This window comes from Betta splendens, chromosome 10 (genome assembly GCF_900634795.4).
Source record: "Betta splendens chromosome 10, fBetSpl5.4, whole genome shotgun sequence".
NCBI lineage: Eukaryota > Metazoa > Chordata > Actinopteri > Anabantiformes > Osphronemidae > Betta > Betta splendens.
Genome location: NC_040890.2, coordinates 11,184,433 through 11,202,863, shown reverse-complemented (window position 1 = coordinate 11,202,863; position 18,431 = coordinate 11,184,433). Strand labels below are relative to the sequence as shown.

General features: G+C 42.0%; 1 protein-coding gene across 1 annotated transcript; it reads left to right on the top strand.

Moving 5' to 3' along the window:
- Positions 1 to 8,425: 8,425 nt before the first annotated feature.
- Positions 8,426 to 14,451, top strand: LOC114865036 (uncharacterized). The gene is made up of 10 exons (XM_029166052.3): positions 8,426 to 8,511; positions 8,608 to 8,768; positions 9,468 to 9,555; positions 9,994 to 10,082; positions 10,314 to 10,397; positions 10,613 to 10,674; positions 10,783 to 10,872; positions 11,784 to 11,838; positions 12,240 to 12,428; positions 13,162 to 14,451. The coding sequence occupies exons 2-10, from the start codon at positions 8,622 to 8,624 to the stop codon at positions 14,107 to 14,109; spliced, it is 1,752 nt and encodes a 583-aa protein (XP_029021885.1). The 5' UTR covers positions 8,426 to 8,511; positions 8,608 to 8,621; the 3' UTR covers positions 14,110 to 14,451.
- The last annotated feature ends 3,980 nt before the right edge of the window (positions 14,452 to 18,431 follow it).

Below are 18,431 nucleotides of genomic sequence, written 5' to 3'. Positions count from 1 at the left end.
AAGAATCATTTCAGCTCCCAGATTTGAGTAAACTGTTGAACTGAGTAAAAATAATTGCCCTATTACATTGTAAAAATCAAATCCAGTAATTTCTGATGTTAAAATGTTATCTTTCCATAAGTTGGTGAGATGTCGTAGTAACTGGTTGATGGCTATCTGCTTTAATTGAAAAACCCATTAACAAGTCAATTATATGTGCATCATTTTGATTTTCTAATTAAAAACGTATTGTGGCATTTGCCTTACTGTTGCCTGTTACTGTCAATGTAACCCTGGATGCCACATACATGTAAGCAATGCACAATGGGGTAAAAATAAACCATATCAACATGGGTCTGCACACACGCATACACAAACACAAGAGAAAAAAGTTACAGTAAATGGCAGCCCCTGAGAGACTGTCAGTGCTTGGCGAAGCAATGACTGCTGATAAAAGATGACAATATCTAATCCTCGTCGAGGGACTCAGCTGAGACAAGCTCTCTGTCTCTTTTATACATTTTGAAAGCAGGCATGGCTTTGGAGCCAGTGCCACACAAGCAGGCAACCAGGCATACGGCGCTTAGAAAGAGAACATTATTACACATAGATGGAGATGCAGATCCTGAAATATTCCTCACAAGTAAAGGCACCTGCTTTCCTTGACAGCACTTAGGCAGTAAACAGCAGAACTCCTTGTCAGCACTTCACAGAAAAGGAGGGAACAAGTCAGCCTGTAAGTGATGGAAGAGAAGGAAGGGGACAGGCGAGACATAAAAAGCTTCTGAGGTGAAATAAACAATGAGCTTAGAAAATGTTTCAGCTTTTTCAGGCGAAAGTAAAGGCATTTGATCAACAGAAGCTTTGCTATCACTATTCCCACACAGATACTCGTGAGTAGTGGAAAGATGCCAACCTTAACTAAAGCCTAATGTAGAATGCCTGCAGCTCCCTTATATCCCTCATATGAACAAATCCATCCAATCTGCCTCACATCCATATTGTGTTAGCTCCCATGTCCATTGAAGTGACATGTTCTACCTTCTACCCACAACCAGCAACATATTTCTAGGTCCAATGAAATTAATAGTATAACCCCATCAGTATGCTCATGGTCAACTACTGTAACATGGTCATGGTAACTTAACTCCCAATTAGCTAATTTCATTCTAATTCTATTGTTGGCTCCTCCAGGATGCCAGAGTTCTTCGCTTTTCCCCGAGGACAGATGTCCTACAGGGTGCTCTACTGTCGACTGTAGTTTTATTATTCTCTTGGCTGAGAGAATACGACCACCGGCTGGAATGGATTCAGCAACTCATTAACTTTCTCACAACTCAGCAGCAGAGGACCATGGCCCCGGCCTCAGTGGTGCCAGCCAACATACAATTTATACTAGGCTGCAGACTAACCTTGTACATGCTGGAGGTCATGGTCTTATTAAGGCAGAAGAAGTACAACATCATCAAAAGACAGATGCAATACCGAGGTCACTGTCTGAGCAGAGTGTGTTAATGGAAGCCAAAAAAGATGCAGTAACAAAGGCTGGCAGATAAAAAACAATCATCAAGAATATTCTGAAATGGAGACGCAGTAAAAGATGCACCACGAAGATGGTTCTCTGAGAAACTGGTGGAAAAATCCTAAGTCTTAAAAGCTGGTTTGATTTAATGATGTTTATATGAACGTCACCTTTAATTCTTTAATTCTTAACTCTTACAAACATCTGTAGCAAGTTGAAGACTGAGGTGAACAAGTCAGTATGGGAGGATAGACAAGACGGTGGACATCAGAAGGGGAAGTAGAATGGCTGAATTACTAAAAAAGGACTTGCAAACTATGAAGAGTGGGTGCTGGCAACAGTAGTAACAGGACAGGTTGTGGCAGACAGAAGAAAAGGCCAGGTGACTGTGGCTGAAGTGACAAGGATAAACCGAGAGAAACAAGCAGGGGTAGGGCCAGTTGGGATCATGACATCATTCCAGTATGATCTCACAATCCAATGTCTCAGTTGTGAGCAGGTTGTAGATGCTATACCAAAACTCTGTGCTCAGCATGGTAGAGACAGCCATACGAGGCTGGCTTCTAGTTTCAAGTTTCACTATTAGATTTAGGCTAAATATAGGAAAAACACACTTTCACTTTGTGCAACTCCTACAGGATATAATAATATTGCACATACTGTATCTTGAACACACCTGTGAACAGCTTATCAACCAAAACAAAATCAGGCCCAGTGCTGTTCATCAAGGCCCTTAATCTGTGATGTTGGCATTTTTATTTCCGGTCTTAGTTCTGGTTGGGGGCAAGTTTTGATTGTTTTCACCTGTTGCTAATGAACGAGTATTTATTATATCTTCGTCGTTACCACAGGATTGCCGACCAGTGCCTCTTTACTTTGTTTCCGCTTGGGAGTTAAAGTCACCGTTGAGTCCTCTGTGAGTTATTTCGCCGGGTTTTGCTATGCCTCAGTTACCGGAACACTCTCACTCAAATGACTCTTCACCATAACCTCCTCCACTGCTTCATACCGCCTCATCTGCTCCGACAAACCTTATAACCGCCACCAACCTCCTAACTTGTGCTTCAGTTATCCGTAAGTCATATTATGGTTGTCCTCCTCTCTCTGCAATCTATCTTGTGACTAATCATGTATCTCCTTTCTTTCTTAGCGGAGACGCAGCATTGTGGACGTACTCGCGCGGACATATATTATTGTAAACCGTGTAATAAACTTTGTTTAAAATGAGTGGATTCTGCAGACCATTCTTGGAGCCATCATTCAAGCTTGAACTGCTCACTGAGCAAATTGTGACATAATCTCTGTCTGCTCCTGAAGAGCTGTGTCACCAACACATCATAATGTGTCATAACACATATAAACAGTCGACAAAGAAAGTGTAGTTGAAGAAATAAACCCTTATTTTGTCTTACTCAAGAATACTGTACGGGGAGTAACATGCTCTAACAATGTTTTTTATCTCTTACAGGTACATTTTTTAGAGTACATTGCCTCAACTTTCTTTGCAAAAGGTAACTGAAACTGTGACAAAGGCAACAGTGAATAACCTCTATTCTACATTGGAGAACCGGTAGAGAAATCATCTGCTCAAAACGGTGTTTTGTCCAACCAAAATCCAAACTCAAAGTACAGTAGTGTTTTTCTGTTCAGTACAGTGAACAACAAAGTAAGATCTAAGCTCTAACAGCAACATGATTATATGTGTTTCTACTACTGTACTACTGAATGATTAAATGTGTTCAGTCCTGGGCTATTACTACAGCCTTGACTTGTTTCTTCCAGTCACTGTCCATTAGACAATGACTGGATACATAAAGTTGGGTTACTGCTCACCAAAATTGAAAGTGATCTGTGTTGTTGTCCTAACTTCCTTTGTCTGTTTGCCATTAGAACACACCCATCGACTGTTGGCAAACTTGTTGACTTTGAGTTTCTTGGAAAGGTACCTCCTTACTGCTTTTACAGGTCAGGGCATCACACTTTACTGCTTCACTTACAAACTTTAGCCCTACATGCTGTACATTGAACACACTAAAATTCAACAGTCTTCAATGTTTACTGATCTGACTAGTTATAAATGCATATATACAGTAATATAGATACACTTCCTGGTCACTTAATTAGTTAAACCTGTAAAGTCCAGTTCAATCCAGTGCAGGTTATATTGTCTCAATTTACTACTACAGCATGTACAGCATTTATTATTGAGATCAAGGTGAGTTTTATTGCAGTACTAGTGTTGTGGTAAAACAAAACTACATAATATAATATATAATATAGAGTACACATGCAGGACTGTGTGCCTGTTGTACAGTAGCCTTTGTTCTATAAAACCGGTTAAAAATCGGTTTGACTGAAAGCTACTTTGGAGGAGGCATTCTTTGCTTTAATTTTTGTTATGCTTTTTGCTACAGTATCATGAGATTCTTGGGTTCAGAGGCCCAGAGGTCTCTAAAGTAACAAAACTTAGATGTTACCTAGAGACAGTTCTGTTCTGCTTTACAACAGCTTTGTCACACAAGTTCTTCTCACTGTAACTGTGAGAATGAAAAGTCCTATTCACACAGTTTGAATAACCACAAAGACTGTCAGACCAGGGATGGATACTTAAATCAGTTCTGCTTCAATTTGTTTCACTTCCTCTCGTCTGCTCAGCTGTGTCTGCGGAGTCAAACTGGGATTTGTCCCTGGGAGATATTCTGCTGTGTAGCGTTTATGTAACATGCCCACAAACTGAAGTGGGAAGCTGACTGTGATTGATATTGTTTGCGTTATCAACATTTGTGCCACACATTTCTGCCCTCCCTTCACATCTCATTACATTGTTGCCCGTGACGCTTGTCACAACAACAGACTTGCTGTCACTCTGATACAAAGACTGCTCTTATGACAGGCTAAGGCTTTCCAGATGGAGCAAGAAAAGTCATCACTACCAAGGTTGAAGAGGAAATCTGCTCTGCTGCTTTGTTGACACCTTGTTTGGTTTGCACAGCAGAAAAAGGGACAATCCTATTGGAAACCATATTGCTAACTTAGACCTACTTGACATGTAAAATCAAGTGTCCAGTGTCAAGTGTGTTTTAAATGACAAGGTGTCTAACTGGACACTATTATTAGAATGGACAACCCTCTCTAGCACACAAGGACTCGCCACTGTGCCTTGTGGATGCACAGAAGTCAAACTCAGCTCTGTTGCACTGCAGTTCAGTTTGAGCCAAGGACATTAAGAAGTGGGAGTTCTACAACTTTACTTTAGCCTACAATATTCTTTGAAGGGACAACAATTTCTCAAAAGGGTTGGGTCAAAAAGGAAAAGAAAAAACAACAGTTTGAAACTATTAAATTGGCAACATGTCAGTTTCATCTTAGAAAGTCAGACTATCAGGTCAGTCTAAAAAAAGCTGTGACTAATATTCATCAAACAATTTCCAAATAATGCTCCTTAATGCACAATGGGGAACAATGCCTACAGTACTACAGTATGCTCTGGGCATAGGTGAACTGGGGGCGCCACTTAAAGCCCTCAGCAAAAAAAATATTTATGTTATAATGTTTGCTGTGCATGTATGGGGGGGGGCAAATGACTGTATTCTGCTTGTCACATCAATTATGACCATTTACATTTTATACTGTATTAATATAGAAAATACAGTACAGATTAAGGCAAATCTAAAATGCTTTGAATATATTAAATCAAATATTTGTTGTAGTGGCTCTAATTCCTTATTAATACTGTAAAAACAACACTACATGGTTGCTTTGCCTTTTAAAAGGCTGAAGAAACATTAGTAAAGAAGTGCTGAATCACAACTCAATGTGAAAGGCAAACTTTTAAATTACAAACTCCCCCCGTCGTTTCTGAAACAACAGGTCTTGACTGGGTGCAGGGGGCAAAAGATCAAGAAGATCAATTTTACAATGTGGTCTATGTTTCATATAAGATAGAATACATATTTTATTTAGGGAGAGATTTGTGTTTGACCATTTTTGCACTTGACCCTGTTACAAACTCCCACTCGTCGGTCCCAAACCGGCGGGGCTTGACCGGGAATAGGAGATGAGATGCAGTGGAGGCGGAGGACGGATTTACGTGCACCAGCACACAGCTGCAGCCGTTGCGCTACTAAACACCTGGTTTAACAGTAAACCTTTACGCTCACCTGGCCGCATGTGCTGACCAGGTCGCAGGGGAAAAGAGAAGAGGGAAGACCTCAAATGCACGACTCGAACATAGGAAGTACAGTTTTAAATAAAGTGAATAAATACAAACATAAACTCACTGCAAGGCAGGAATAAAGTTTAAAGAAAAACACAAGAACTAAAAAACTAAAACTGCTATGCAGGAAAACTAAACACAATACTTTAACAAACCTAAAACGCTCCGTTCACTATGGGAAACATAAACTCTGAACAAGAAACACAAGACAATCACCTGAGACAACCAAACAAGCACTGAATTGTAGAGATCAAAACTAAATACGCTCCATTCCTAGGGCCACACAAACCTAAACACAGATGACAAAAACAAACCTTCACAGATGAAAAAAGGACAGGACATCAGAAAGAAACAAAATGTCCATGTCTTCCTCTCTTTAACAACTGACTGTCACAGACTCAAGGTAGCGGACCCACACGCACAGCGGAGACAAGGCTCGGTGACAAAAAGGTTTAATGGTTCTCGTGGTCAGACAGGCAAAGGTCGGTACACGGCAATCCAGAAACTCAAGCAACGGTACAGACGAGGGCAAGGCAAAAGACACGGTCAAGACGGCAGACAGCAACTGGTACACGATAAACTTACAGGCTGAACGCTGGAGAGTTGTCACGGGTGAATGAGCAAACAATCTGGCAAGGTGCTGGGCTTAGAGGTGGTGCTTAAATACCAGGTGAACTAATAGCAGATGAAGTGCAGGTGTGGATAATGCGGACCGGTACTGACAGGGAACAGCTGTGATGTGACGTAGCAGTAAGTCCCTTCAACATAAAAGCGGATCTAGAACCAGGACGTGACAACTAAACAGGAAGTATTACAAAATAAAACAGGAAACAAGAAACAAAACCCAGATCGTGACACTGACGTAACTTTGGCATAGCTTTCAAGTTTACAACCGTGTACACACTAGCGAAGATTGAAACTAAAGGCATGACTTAAATACTACAACCAGGTGGATCACCTAATTAACTAATTACAGAACACAGGGAATGAACTCAGTAAATGACCCACACAGAAAACACAAGAGCGCCTCTAGCGGCGCGAAGGCTCATTGCCACAGAAGTTCCTCTGGTGTTCCTCAGTGTTTTAGTCAGAAAAAAAAAGACTGACTTAAAAGCACCTGATAAAGTACATGGCAAAGATTGTGGAAGAGAGAATATAGTGTACTGTATACTGTATCTAATTGAGAGCTGTCATTTAGCTCTTTTCTCCTAGAAAAGCGTAGGGTGGGTCATGGGTCAGCATCTGATCGTCACTGTTATTTTCTGCTCTGGTTTTATTTTGATACTTCTTGTTTGGTTTTCTGTCTGTTCTAGGTTCAGTTCTACTACTCAGTCAAATGCTTCAACAGCTGTGTTAAGCTCTCACTAGTCATGTGATCCATCAGCTGTCCTGTGTTAATCGTTAGTCACTCTATTTAGCCTCCAGTATTCACCTCATTCCTCTGTCAGATTGTTATGTGAAATCATCGTCATCAAGCATTTTGTCGTCAAGCAAGCTCCTGTTTTGCCTCTATACTTACCTGTTTTGCCCGCTCCTTGTCGGTACCTCTGCCTAGGTTTATTACTCCCGGTGACTAACGGGAGTTAGTGCAGTGTTGTTTTTGCTTCTTCTTTTGATGGAGCTGTTTATTAAACAAATTACCAAACTAGTTTGGTCTCCAGCTGTGCATCTGGGTCCTGCATCATGCCTACTTCCTGACGGTCCATGACAGGGTGGAGTATCAGGTGGGTACGTTAAGTGGGTATATAATAGGCTTTACAGTATGTTGTGAGTTGCTTGTGTGTGTGTTTGTTTTGTTTCTGGAAAAAAGGTGCCCTTAGACTCATACACAGTCTAGACAGATGTGCATGTAAACTGCAATTTCACTCATTTGCAGACGTATACAACTGCAACTACAAATGTGGTAATAATTTGTGTCAGATTCATATTTTATTAGTGGCTTCATCATTTACATGTTCTAAGAAATACTAGTTTGTCTTTCTGTTCTTTACTTTCACTTTGTTGAGTTGCTATTTAAATGTAACGGAAACATATAGGGTGGAGCTTTAAGTGGGTGGAAATATTTAACTTGTGTATAAATACTATAGTTCTTCTTTTATGTAAAGCAGAGCCTGATTTTCTGTCATACATTCTGAGTCATACATAGGTTTAACAGGGTATGTATTCTTTACATCCTATACTATACTTTTACTTTTACTTTATGTTTCACCTTAAAATATGCAAATAATTACTGATGCAATGAAAGGCTTTATGGTATGTTGAGGCTTGCTTGTGTGTGTGTGTGTGTGTGTGTGTGTGTGTGTGTGTGTGTGTGTGTGTGTGTGTGTGTGTGTGTGTGTGTGTGTGTGTGGAAGAAAACATGCCCTTGGACTCCTACAAGTCTGGACAGACTTCACTAATTAGCAGATATTTACCATTTCATTTGTGTCAGATTCATATTTTATTAGCATGGTGAACATTTATATGTTCCAAAAATTACTGTCTTTCTGCATTTTTACTTTCACTTATAGTTTCACTTAGAGTTGTTATGCAAATGTAATCGATGTTGTGAGTTGCTTGCATGTGCGTTTGTTTGTCTTTCTCACAGCTTAAAGCTAAGTTTGTATTATCTACATAAAATGAAGACTGTACTAAACGATTCAGTTAGTACAGTATATCAGCCAACTTATACAGTACGTTTTTACTATTAATACTCTACTTTTACACAAACTCTAGTTTTCACAGATAACCTCGAAGACAGCACCCCATACATGCAAGAATTCGTCTTCACACTTTTTTAACAAGCAGGAGCAAGGTATGTTTTTAAACAAATCTATTAAATCAAATTTGAAATGTATAAAAATGCTAGGTATTATCTTTGTGTTTAATTTAACTGTTTTAATGTCATTAGAAAGAACAAAAAGAATGGGAAGTGAGCAAAGCATTCTCGAAAATAAGGGCTACGTTTTGGAGAAAACTGAAAACAAAAATGATCCAGATATGCCTTTTGCTGCCACAAAGGGAGATGAGAAATTTCTTATAAAAATGTTTACTTCAAATCCAGCAAGTGAAGTAAGTTATTTTTAAATTTTTTTATTTCTGCATAAATTACTAGAACAAAAGTAGTACTTGTAATACTTCTATGAGTATGTGCAATGTACTGACTAACATTACTTTGTACCCAAAAATATATTAGCTGTCCATGTTTTGTCAAAAGGTAAGCAATGATTTGGGCCAACTGTAAACACTACAGCAAGCATGAAATAACAAAAGCAAACACAGGAGAAACACTGTAAATACACAACTTAACTAGTAAATCAAAATAGCCTTTGAAACCAAAGGAATGTCGAGGAATGTACAGTACACTAGAATTTGCAGCAGTGCAAAGAACTGAATAAACAGCTGGATTTAGTTTTACAGAATTAGTGCTCAGTTCTTAATGCTTATTCCACCTTTTATTGTAAATGCACAAGTAAAAAAAATTTAGTTAGAAAAAAATATCAAAATATGAAAGTACAACGTCTCACGCAATCAGGCCAGAATCTGCATCTGACCCAGGCTTGCAAATAATATCCAATTATAATCATTGAACATATGTTTGGGCATAATCATAAACAATTACTTGAAGGTAATTAATATTATTATTTTAGCTATGGAAGTAGGACCCATATTCAGTTGTGCTGTTAATGGGGACATAAAAAATATCCTGAATCAGGCAGCTGCTGTGTACCTTTTGTCAGGTTATTCATATGAAAGTGCTGTTTTTACCAGATAACGATTCAGGGAGAATTAGATTCTGAGAGAAAACTCCTCAACATAAGCCATCCTCATATTGTGAGCAGCAAAATTGAAATTTCAGGTATGTTTTAATACATCTAATATTCTTATCATTTTTTTCTCTCCATTTGATCCCTTTACCCTAAAAAATCATGCTAGATGGCTTCTCACCTTGAGCCTAGTTATGCTATGTTTCTTCTTGAGTTTTTCCTCTCCACTGTTGCTAATTAATTAAAGTTTGAAAAAATATTCACCTATTTCTAATTATTGATTGATTAGGCCCTAAACCTTACCTCGTACAGTGGAAACCTTAGCAAATTGTGTTTGTACGGAATTTAATTTTTATAGATCAAATCATGAAAACATATTGGTTCTATTATTTAAATACTTATCCACAACAGTAAGCACTGGAAATGGATTGTTACTTGCACGTCACATAATATAGGCATCCTGTACAGTTTTAAATCTATTAATCTATTCTATCCATTCATCTATTCTCCAATCTTTCTGTGAAAAACAGGATATTATTATGTAGTGACTGACTACTGTGAAGGAGGAAGTCTTGCTGACAAAATCAAAGAAAGGAATGAACCTCCACAAGAATCTGAGGTACAGCACTCCAAAAATTCAATATTATGAATCTAAATTTGTGGGTATGTCTATTATATTTTTAATTCTATATGCCCAGGTTTAGGTACAGTATGGGCTGACCTATAACTTTCTAAGTTTGTATTCCATCACTAAGTATACTATCTTCTACTGTAAATGGATAGTTTTTAGACCATACTCATTTAAGCTGTCATGTTATTCTAAAATACATAACTGTGGCATGTTTCATAGGTGTTGAGCTGGATTGTTGAAATCTGTATGGCATTGAAAACCATTCATCAAAAAGGCTTCCTTCAAAAGGATCTGACCCCAGAGGTACTGTATTACACATGTTATACAAAATCTGTTTCTACAATAATGAGATAGCAGAATTAAATTAAAATTATTAATTAACTTCTTTCAAATTTTAATAAAAAAAGATTATGCTTTAAGAAAAAAAACAGTAGCTTTACTAGTAGTCAAACATTTTTAAATATTAGTGTGAATATATTTTAGTTTGTATGCTGAAATCCTCATTTCTGTTTGTGTAGGACATACATTTTACAACATTTGGGAAATTGTGCTTGGGTGGATACCAGAAAGTCTATGAAAAGTAAAGTAACTTTTGATGTAACAATACATGTAATATACTATGGAAATTAACATTTGGAATATTTGTATTGTATTACTATAATAATGTAATATATGTTTTTTTAAATAGTTTAAAAAACACAACCTCTAAGAAAAGCTCTACTGAAACCGGTTACATGGCACCAGAGGTCTATCTAAAGGGGACCTTTGATGTTAAAAGGTAAAAATTGAATTAAACTTTTAAGCCTACCCAGCAGGCATTTCAACGTGGAGGTTGTGGTTGAATGACCACTGGATTATGTTTCGATTTTCAAAGGTGAATCAATATTGATGGAGCAACATTATTTCAACGTTTCATTATGGTCAATCATCAACGTTACATTTAAGTTTATTTATGGTCGTTTATCAATATTACGTGTACGTTGATTTATGGTTGTTCATTGACGTTACATTTATAGTGATTTATGGTTTATTATCAACATTACGTTTAAATTGATTTGTTTTTTTTAATCAATGTTAACTGTTAAACTGATTTTGACTGAATCAGACTGAAAGAAAGTTACTGCAATATCAAATGCCATAATTTTACTGTTATCTAAATTGATTGACTTACTCGATCGCTGATATACAGTAGTCCAACTAATACAACAATTACAAATACTTTTCCTGAAGCAAACAAAGATACATTTGTTTTAGCTTATCTGTACAATCACTACAGATACTGTAACATAGATCTGTGAATTTGCAATTTTTGCTTGGTATTGCCAGTCAAATGCATTAATGCTGGCTGATATTATTAAAACAATATCTGGACACAAAATAAGACTTGTCAAGTTCAAACTTAAATTTCTTAAATAGGGGAGATGCACACCATTTAAAGTTGAATTGAGGCAGCCATGTCCTTAATGACATTACAGGCTGAGCTCCATTCTCTGCTAGTGTTAGCTTTGTTTCTGTTGCTGTATATTGACAATAGGTAGAATAGAATAACATGTGTCATATGAAATTCTTGATTCCATATATTGATTATTTCAGCACGTATCTAAACAATTAACATAACATGTTAGTTCCTGTCTCCAGTTACTGTAGTCTCTTTTCTGTTTTTACTACATCCCTTTGCTTTGTTTTCAGTGACATTTGGTCAGTGGGATGCATACTGTATGAGCTCTGTACTCTGCAACCAGCGGTAAGTTATTCAAGGGTCTGCAGGTAATGTCAAATAGTAAAGTAAAAACACTAACAATAAAAAAAAATTGAGAAAAAGTTAAATAATTATTGGTCTGCATTCAGTTATTTCTACGCATACTCAAAATTATTTTGTAAATGACTTTTATAAACCTGCCAAGGTTGATGTGCACCAAAAGGTTTTCTCCAAATTTGTGACTTATGGTTTTCCGACTTAGTGTTTTGTTAACATACATCTAAAGCTTGTGTTGTTGTTTGTTTGAGGTTAAATTTGCCAAACTAAATTTAAATGGGAAGCACTAACATCATAATGTAAACTTGTATACCCTTTGTCACAAAACAAGGCAATTAAAGGAACTGTAATCAGAAAACATTACTTACTTTATAATAATTTTCCTACAGTTCTCAGCGGAATCCACAATCATGCTCACTTCCAAGATACATCAGGGTCCTTACCCAACTCTGCCAGAGCATTTTTCAGAAGACCTCTGTGACTTATTGAATGATATATTTAATCAAGATCCAGTATCAAGACCAACAACCAGTGAGATCATGGAGTGTCCCTTAATTATCAACTGTCTTATAAATAAGGTATGTAAATTTCTCAGTTAGGCCTATTGCTACCTTTAGGCTTCTGTTATGTTTAACCAAAAAATAAATTCTCAACTGCTGTGTTCTTAAGTCAAATTAGAAAACCTCTGCCGATCAAGAAGATCAATTTTACAATCTGGTCTATGATTCATATAAGATGAGATACATATTTTATTCAGGGAGAGTTTTGTGTGTGACCATTTTTGCATTTGACCCTGTTACAAACTTCCACTCGTCGGTCCCAAACCGGCGGGGCTTTAATAAACCTAACATGCTCCGTTCACTACAGGCAACATAGCTCTAAACATGAAACACAAGACAATCACTCGAGACAACTTACTGTAGGAACTAATCTACAGCACTGTCTCCTAACAAAAGAGAAAACATCAAAGAAAACCAGAACTCCATTCCATCAAAAAGCTCCTCGTTTTAAACTTGTAATGTTGGTGCAGCTTCCCAGCTTACGACCATGTGCACACAGCAGCAAAGGGTGAAACAAAAGACAGCCCTTAAATACAAACTTACAATTGGATCAACTAATTACCGCATACAGGAAATGAACTCAGGAAATGACCCACACAGAAAACACCGGAGCGCCCCTAGTGGCGCGAAGGCCGATTGCCACAGACTCAGCCCCCAAATGGGAGAGCATTGGGCTCCACACACAGCTTCCCAGGCCGACACTCTATCTATTGAGCTAATGATGATTTTCTGTCTATTTTGCCTTTTTCAGATCAAAAAGACTCTGAATGAAGTGCAGACCAAGGTGGATGCACTAAGGGCTCTTGCTGATGGTTTGGAGCGTGTGCATCAGGGCACCACCATCGGTAGTCTGGCAGGAGGCGTGATTGGAGCAGCGGGAGGGATCACATCCATAGTGGGGCTGTTTTTGGCTCCCTTCACTTTGGGGGCGTCTCTCATTGTCACTGGAGTTGGCGTTGGTGTAGGTGCAGTTGGTAGTGTCACTGCCGGTGTCTCAAATATAACAAATATGGTCAACCAGTCTACCGATCGCAAAGCTGTGCGAAACGTCATTAAAGAGATTGAAGAGAAAACCCATGCTGTTATCACCTGGCTCCAAGAACTTAACAACAGTTTACAGAAAGCCAGAAGCAGATGTGAGACACTTGAGTGTGGCCATTCAAAGAAAGAATATCTGGCCAAATCAGGCATAAGGGGTTTAAAGTGCCTAGGTGGTGTCGCTGAACTGGTTAGACTAGTTAAAGTGATGAACGTTGGCAAAATTGCAGCACAAGGATCCAGGGTGGTGCTTGTTGCACAAGTCACAACAGGTGTACTCTCTGCTTTATTTGTAGCAGCAGACATTTTCTTTATTGCCATGGATGCTAAAGAGATCCACCACATTAGACAGGCAAAGGCAGCAAATGAGGGAACCAATTCTGAGGCTGAGTCTGAGGCTGCAACAAATGTAGATATGTCCACATCTGATGAGGTTGAACTACTGCCAGGTGTTCCCAAGCACAACAGATCACAGTCACAGGACCAGTCACCCTCAGAAAACACTCAGGTCAACTCTGAGGTAATGAAATTTGTCCTATGTGTCAGGAAAGCAGCAGATGACCTGCAGAAAGTTTTGGATGAACTGAAGAGCATGATAGAAAGTATCACCTCACCAGAGGATGACAGCAACCTGGATTGTCATAATAGAAATGCTGTATGACTTCTCAGGATGAGAGAGAACTGATAGAATAATCAAAAATGTATAAATCAAATCAAATTATAAGTAAATTCTGTGTAGCAAAAATACGACGGAAAATATGGCTGTATCCAAAAGGGGAAGAAATAAGGTGAAACAGTTAAACATGTAAACATTGAACGGAAAAAGGCCTCACCTTTTTACAATATATTAAACCTGGTTGTGAATGGTTGTGCCTTGCAAAAGCATGATTGTTACTAAAGGAAAATACAGAAGGCATGTCTTTGTTTTGCTTATTGCTTTAAAATTCATCTCCTTATTCAGTTTTTTGATTTTCAGAAATAAAAAACACAATTTTAAACATCATTGTAGCAATGAACTTGATACTTTTTGTGCACGTTGCTCCAGTACCACATTAATGTGTTAGTGTTTACTTTCTTCTGTGTAGTAATGTTTATGATTTTGTGTCAGACTTGGGGCAGGCGTCGGACCCACATGCACAGCACAAAGGCAGGGTAAGGAATAATACAGGCTTTATTTCGGTAAGCAGAGTCAGACGGTCCAGGTCATACACGGAGAGCTTGGTAACGAGGTACAGAAGGGAACAGGCAATCTCAGGTCCAGTATACAGGCAAGGTTCGGTGCACAAAAGATCACGGTGACGGTACAGACAAGGGGTAGGCAAAACTCACGGTCAGTTGTTCGAGCAGGGTACTTATCCAGGTAACGGTGCAAGCAGAGTTTAGGCAGGATACGGTAGTCAGGGAAAAACAGGATCAAGACATGAGAAACAATACACGAAACGCGGGGCAGAAGTGCTGTGACTAAGGAAACTCGACAATCTGGCAACTTGAGTCTGTGAACGGTGGGGCTATATACTGGTGCTGATTACTAACTGATAACAGGTGTGCTGAGTGAACTGGGAACCGAACTGAGGAACAGGAAGTACTACAAAATAAAACAGGACATGACACGGAACGTGACAGTATCCACCCCCCCCCCTTGGCGCCTTCCACGGCGCCCACGGAAGCCCCCCCCCCAAAACCAGGGCGGGCGGAGGGTGGTCTCAGGAGGAGGGACCGAACCCCTACCCCTCAAGGCAAAAGAGCAGGGTGGGTGGAGGGAGGACCGGAGGAGGGTCAAAGCAAGAGTTCACAAGACAGAAACCAAGTCCACGACCAGGAAAAAGACACAGAGTCCAGGGATTCCCTCACGGAGGGTGGAGGCGCGGCGAGATCCTGCTCAGCCGCCGCTGAGGCAGGGTGGCACCCTTAGTGCCCTTAAGCTGGGCCAACGTCCCCAGGGACCACCCCGAACGGCGATGCCCTCCAGGCGGACGCCGATCCAGGAGGCTGAGGAGTCGAGGCGGCCGTCGCCGCAGGAGGCAGCGCCATCCAAACAGCCGGATGCGCCGGGGGCGAGGCCACCAGTCCGGCAGCAGAGACAGAGACAAGGCAGGAACCAGAGACGAAGACAGACGTGGAGACCCGGCTAAAGCCGGGCCGCCAGGAACCGATGCAGATGCGGCCGGGGCCGGGCCGCCAGGAACCGATGCAGATGCGGCCGGAGGTCGGCGGGAACCGCGGCAGCAACTCCAGCTGGCGTGACCTCCTCCTGGAGGTCGGCGGGAACCGCGGCAGCAACTCCAAGGCTGACAGGAACAGGGACTGGGACGACCTCTACGTGGCCGACTGGAACAGGGACTGGGACGGCCGCTACAGGGTCGACAGGAACAGGGACTGGGAAGGCCGCTACAGGGCCGACAGGAACAGGGACTGAGAAGGCCGCTACAGGGCCGACAGGAACCGGGACAGGAACGGCCGCGACATGGCCGACAGGAACGGCCGCAACATGGCCGACAGGAACGGCCGCAACATGGCCGACAGGAACGGCCGCGACATGGCCGTCAGGAACGGCCTCGACATGGCCGACAGGAACAGGAACGGCCTCGACATGGCCGACAGGAACAGGAACGGCCTCGACATGGCCGACAGGAACAGGAACGGCCTCGACATGGCCGACAGGAACAGGAACGGCCTCGACATGGCCGACAGGGACTAGAACGGCGACCTTATTGGGGCCGACAGGGACTAGAACGGCGACCTTACTGGAGCCGACAGGGACTAGAACGGCGACCTTACTGGAGCCGACAGGGACTAGAACGGCGTCCTTACTGGAGCCGACAAGGACAGGAACGACCCCTAACGGGCCGACAGGAACTGGGACGGCGTCCTCTCCGGAGCCAGCATGACTGCTTGCAGCTGCCAAGCTCGACGGAGTAGACGTCGGGGCTGATTGGGTGTGACTAACGCTCGTCAAACGGATGGTGCCCTCTGGCTGGGACAAGACCTGAACGTGACTGGACTGGACTGGGACAGGAACGTGACTCGACTGGGCTGGGACATGAACGTGACTCGACTGGACCTGAGCGTGACTGGACTGGACCGGAGAGTAACCGGACTGAACTGGGGCCTGGACGTGACTCGACTGGACTGGAACGTGACTCGACTGGGCTGGAACGTGACTCGACTGGGCAGGAACGTGACTCGACTGGGCTGGAACCTGGACTAGACTCGACTGGGCTGGAACGTGACTCGACTGGACTGGAACCTGGGCTGGGCTCGACTGGACTGGGCCCTGGGCTGGGCTCGACTGGACTGGGGCTGGAACCTGAGCGAGACAGGGCTGCACAGGGACCTGAGAGTGGCGAGGCTGAGCTGCGACTGGAGTCTGAACGGAGCATGGCTGAACTGGGGCTGGGCCCCGAACAGAACACGGCTGGGCTGGAGACTGAACAGAACACGGCTGGGCTGGAGACTGAACAGAACACGGCTGGACTGGAGACTGAACAGAGCACGGCTGGACTGGAGACTGAACAGAGCACGGCTGGACTGGAGACTGAACAGAGCACAGCTGGACTGGAGACTGAACAGAGCACAGCTGGACTGGAGACTGAACAGGACACGGCTGGACTGGAGACTGAACAGAGCACGGCTGGACTGGAGACTGAACAGAGCACGGCTGGACTGGAGACTGAACAGAGCACGGAGACGGGGGACCGCATGAGTGCAGGAAGTCCTCCCAGCTGAGCAAACGTGGAGCTGGGCAGGTTGGTGCAGGCACGACGGTCCGACAGGGCTGGGAGGAGGAAACCGAAACCATCGGCGGTGCGACCGGGGCTGGCGTAATCCGAGCAAACGGCGTGGGGGCTGGTGTGGTACGGAGCGTGCTGCTTAACTCTCCGAGTCGTGCACACAATCGCTCATAGAGGCGACGAACATTGGGGCGCTCTAGCACGCTGTCCTCGTCCTCCAAAGTCCATACCGCCACCTCCACAGCGCTGCGCTGGATTTCCGGGTTGGGCGCCCTTCGGTAATCCTCCGTGAGGATTTTAAAATAGTTGCGTAGGTCGCTGGGTAGCTCGGCGCATGTAAACTCCATATTTTCACCGCAGGTGAATGAGGCTCGCTGCAAAAAAAAAACAAAAAAAAAAACAGGAAACAAAAACAGTCACTGACCTGAACAGCGACTGAGTGCTGGCTGGGTCCAAGTTTGGCCAGATTGTTCTGTCAGACTTGGGGCAGGCGTCGGACCCACATGCACAGCACAGAGGCAGGGTAAGGATTAATACAGGCTTTATTTCGGTAAGCAGAGTCAGACGGTCCAGGTCATACACGGAGAGCTTGGTAACGAGGTACAGAAGGGAACAGGCAATCTCAGGTCCAGTATACAGGCAAGGTTCGGTGCACAAAAGATCACGGTGACGGTACAGACAAGGGCTAGGCAAAACTCACGGTCAGTTGTTCGAGCAGGGTACTTATCCAGGTAACGGTGCAAGCAGGGTTTAGGCAGGATACGGTAGTCAGGGAAAAACAGGATCAAGACACGAGAGGCAATACACGAAACGCGGGGCAGAAGTGCTGTGACTAAGGAAACTCGACAATCTGGCAACTTGAGTCTGTGAACGGTGGGGCTATATACTGGTGCTGATTACTAACTGATAACAGGTGTACTGAGTGAACTGGGAACCGAACTGAGGAACAGGAAGTACTACAAAATAAAACAGGACATGACACGGAACGTGACATTTTGAGCTTAATACTTGATTTAAATGTAGGGTGAACAATGAATTGCTATTTCATGATGTTTTACAATGCTAATGATTTAGAAAAGAAAACATTTTAGCATGAGTTTACAGCCTAAACGTCCAATGTATGACTTTACACAAATAAAAGCTATTCAAAATTGATGTCTACTTTTTACTTGGATTTAAAATATGCAAGATTATTAATTAATATAGTAATAAAATAGGTACTTGAAAATAAAGAAACAACACTTTTAAATGG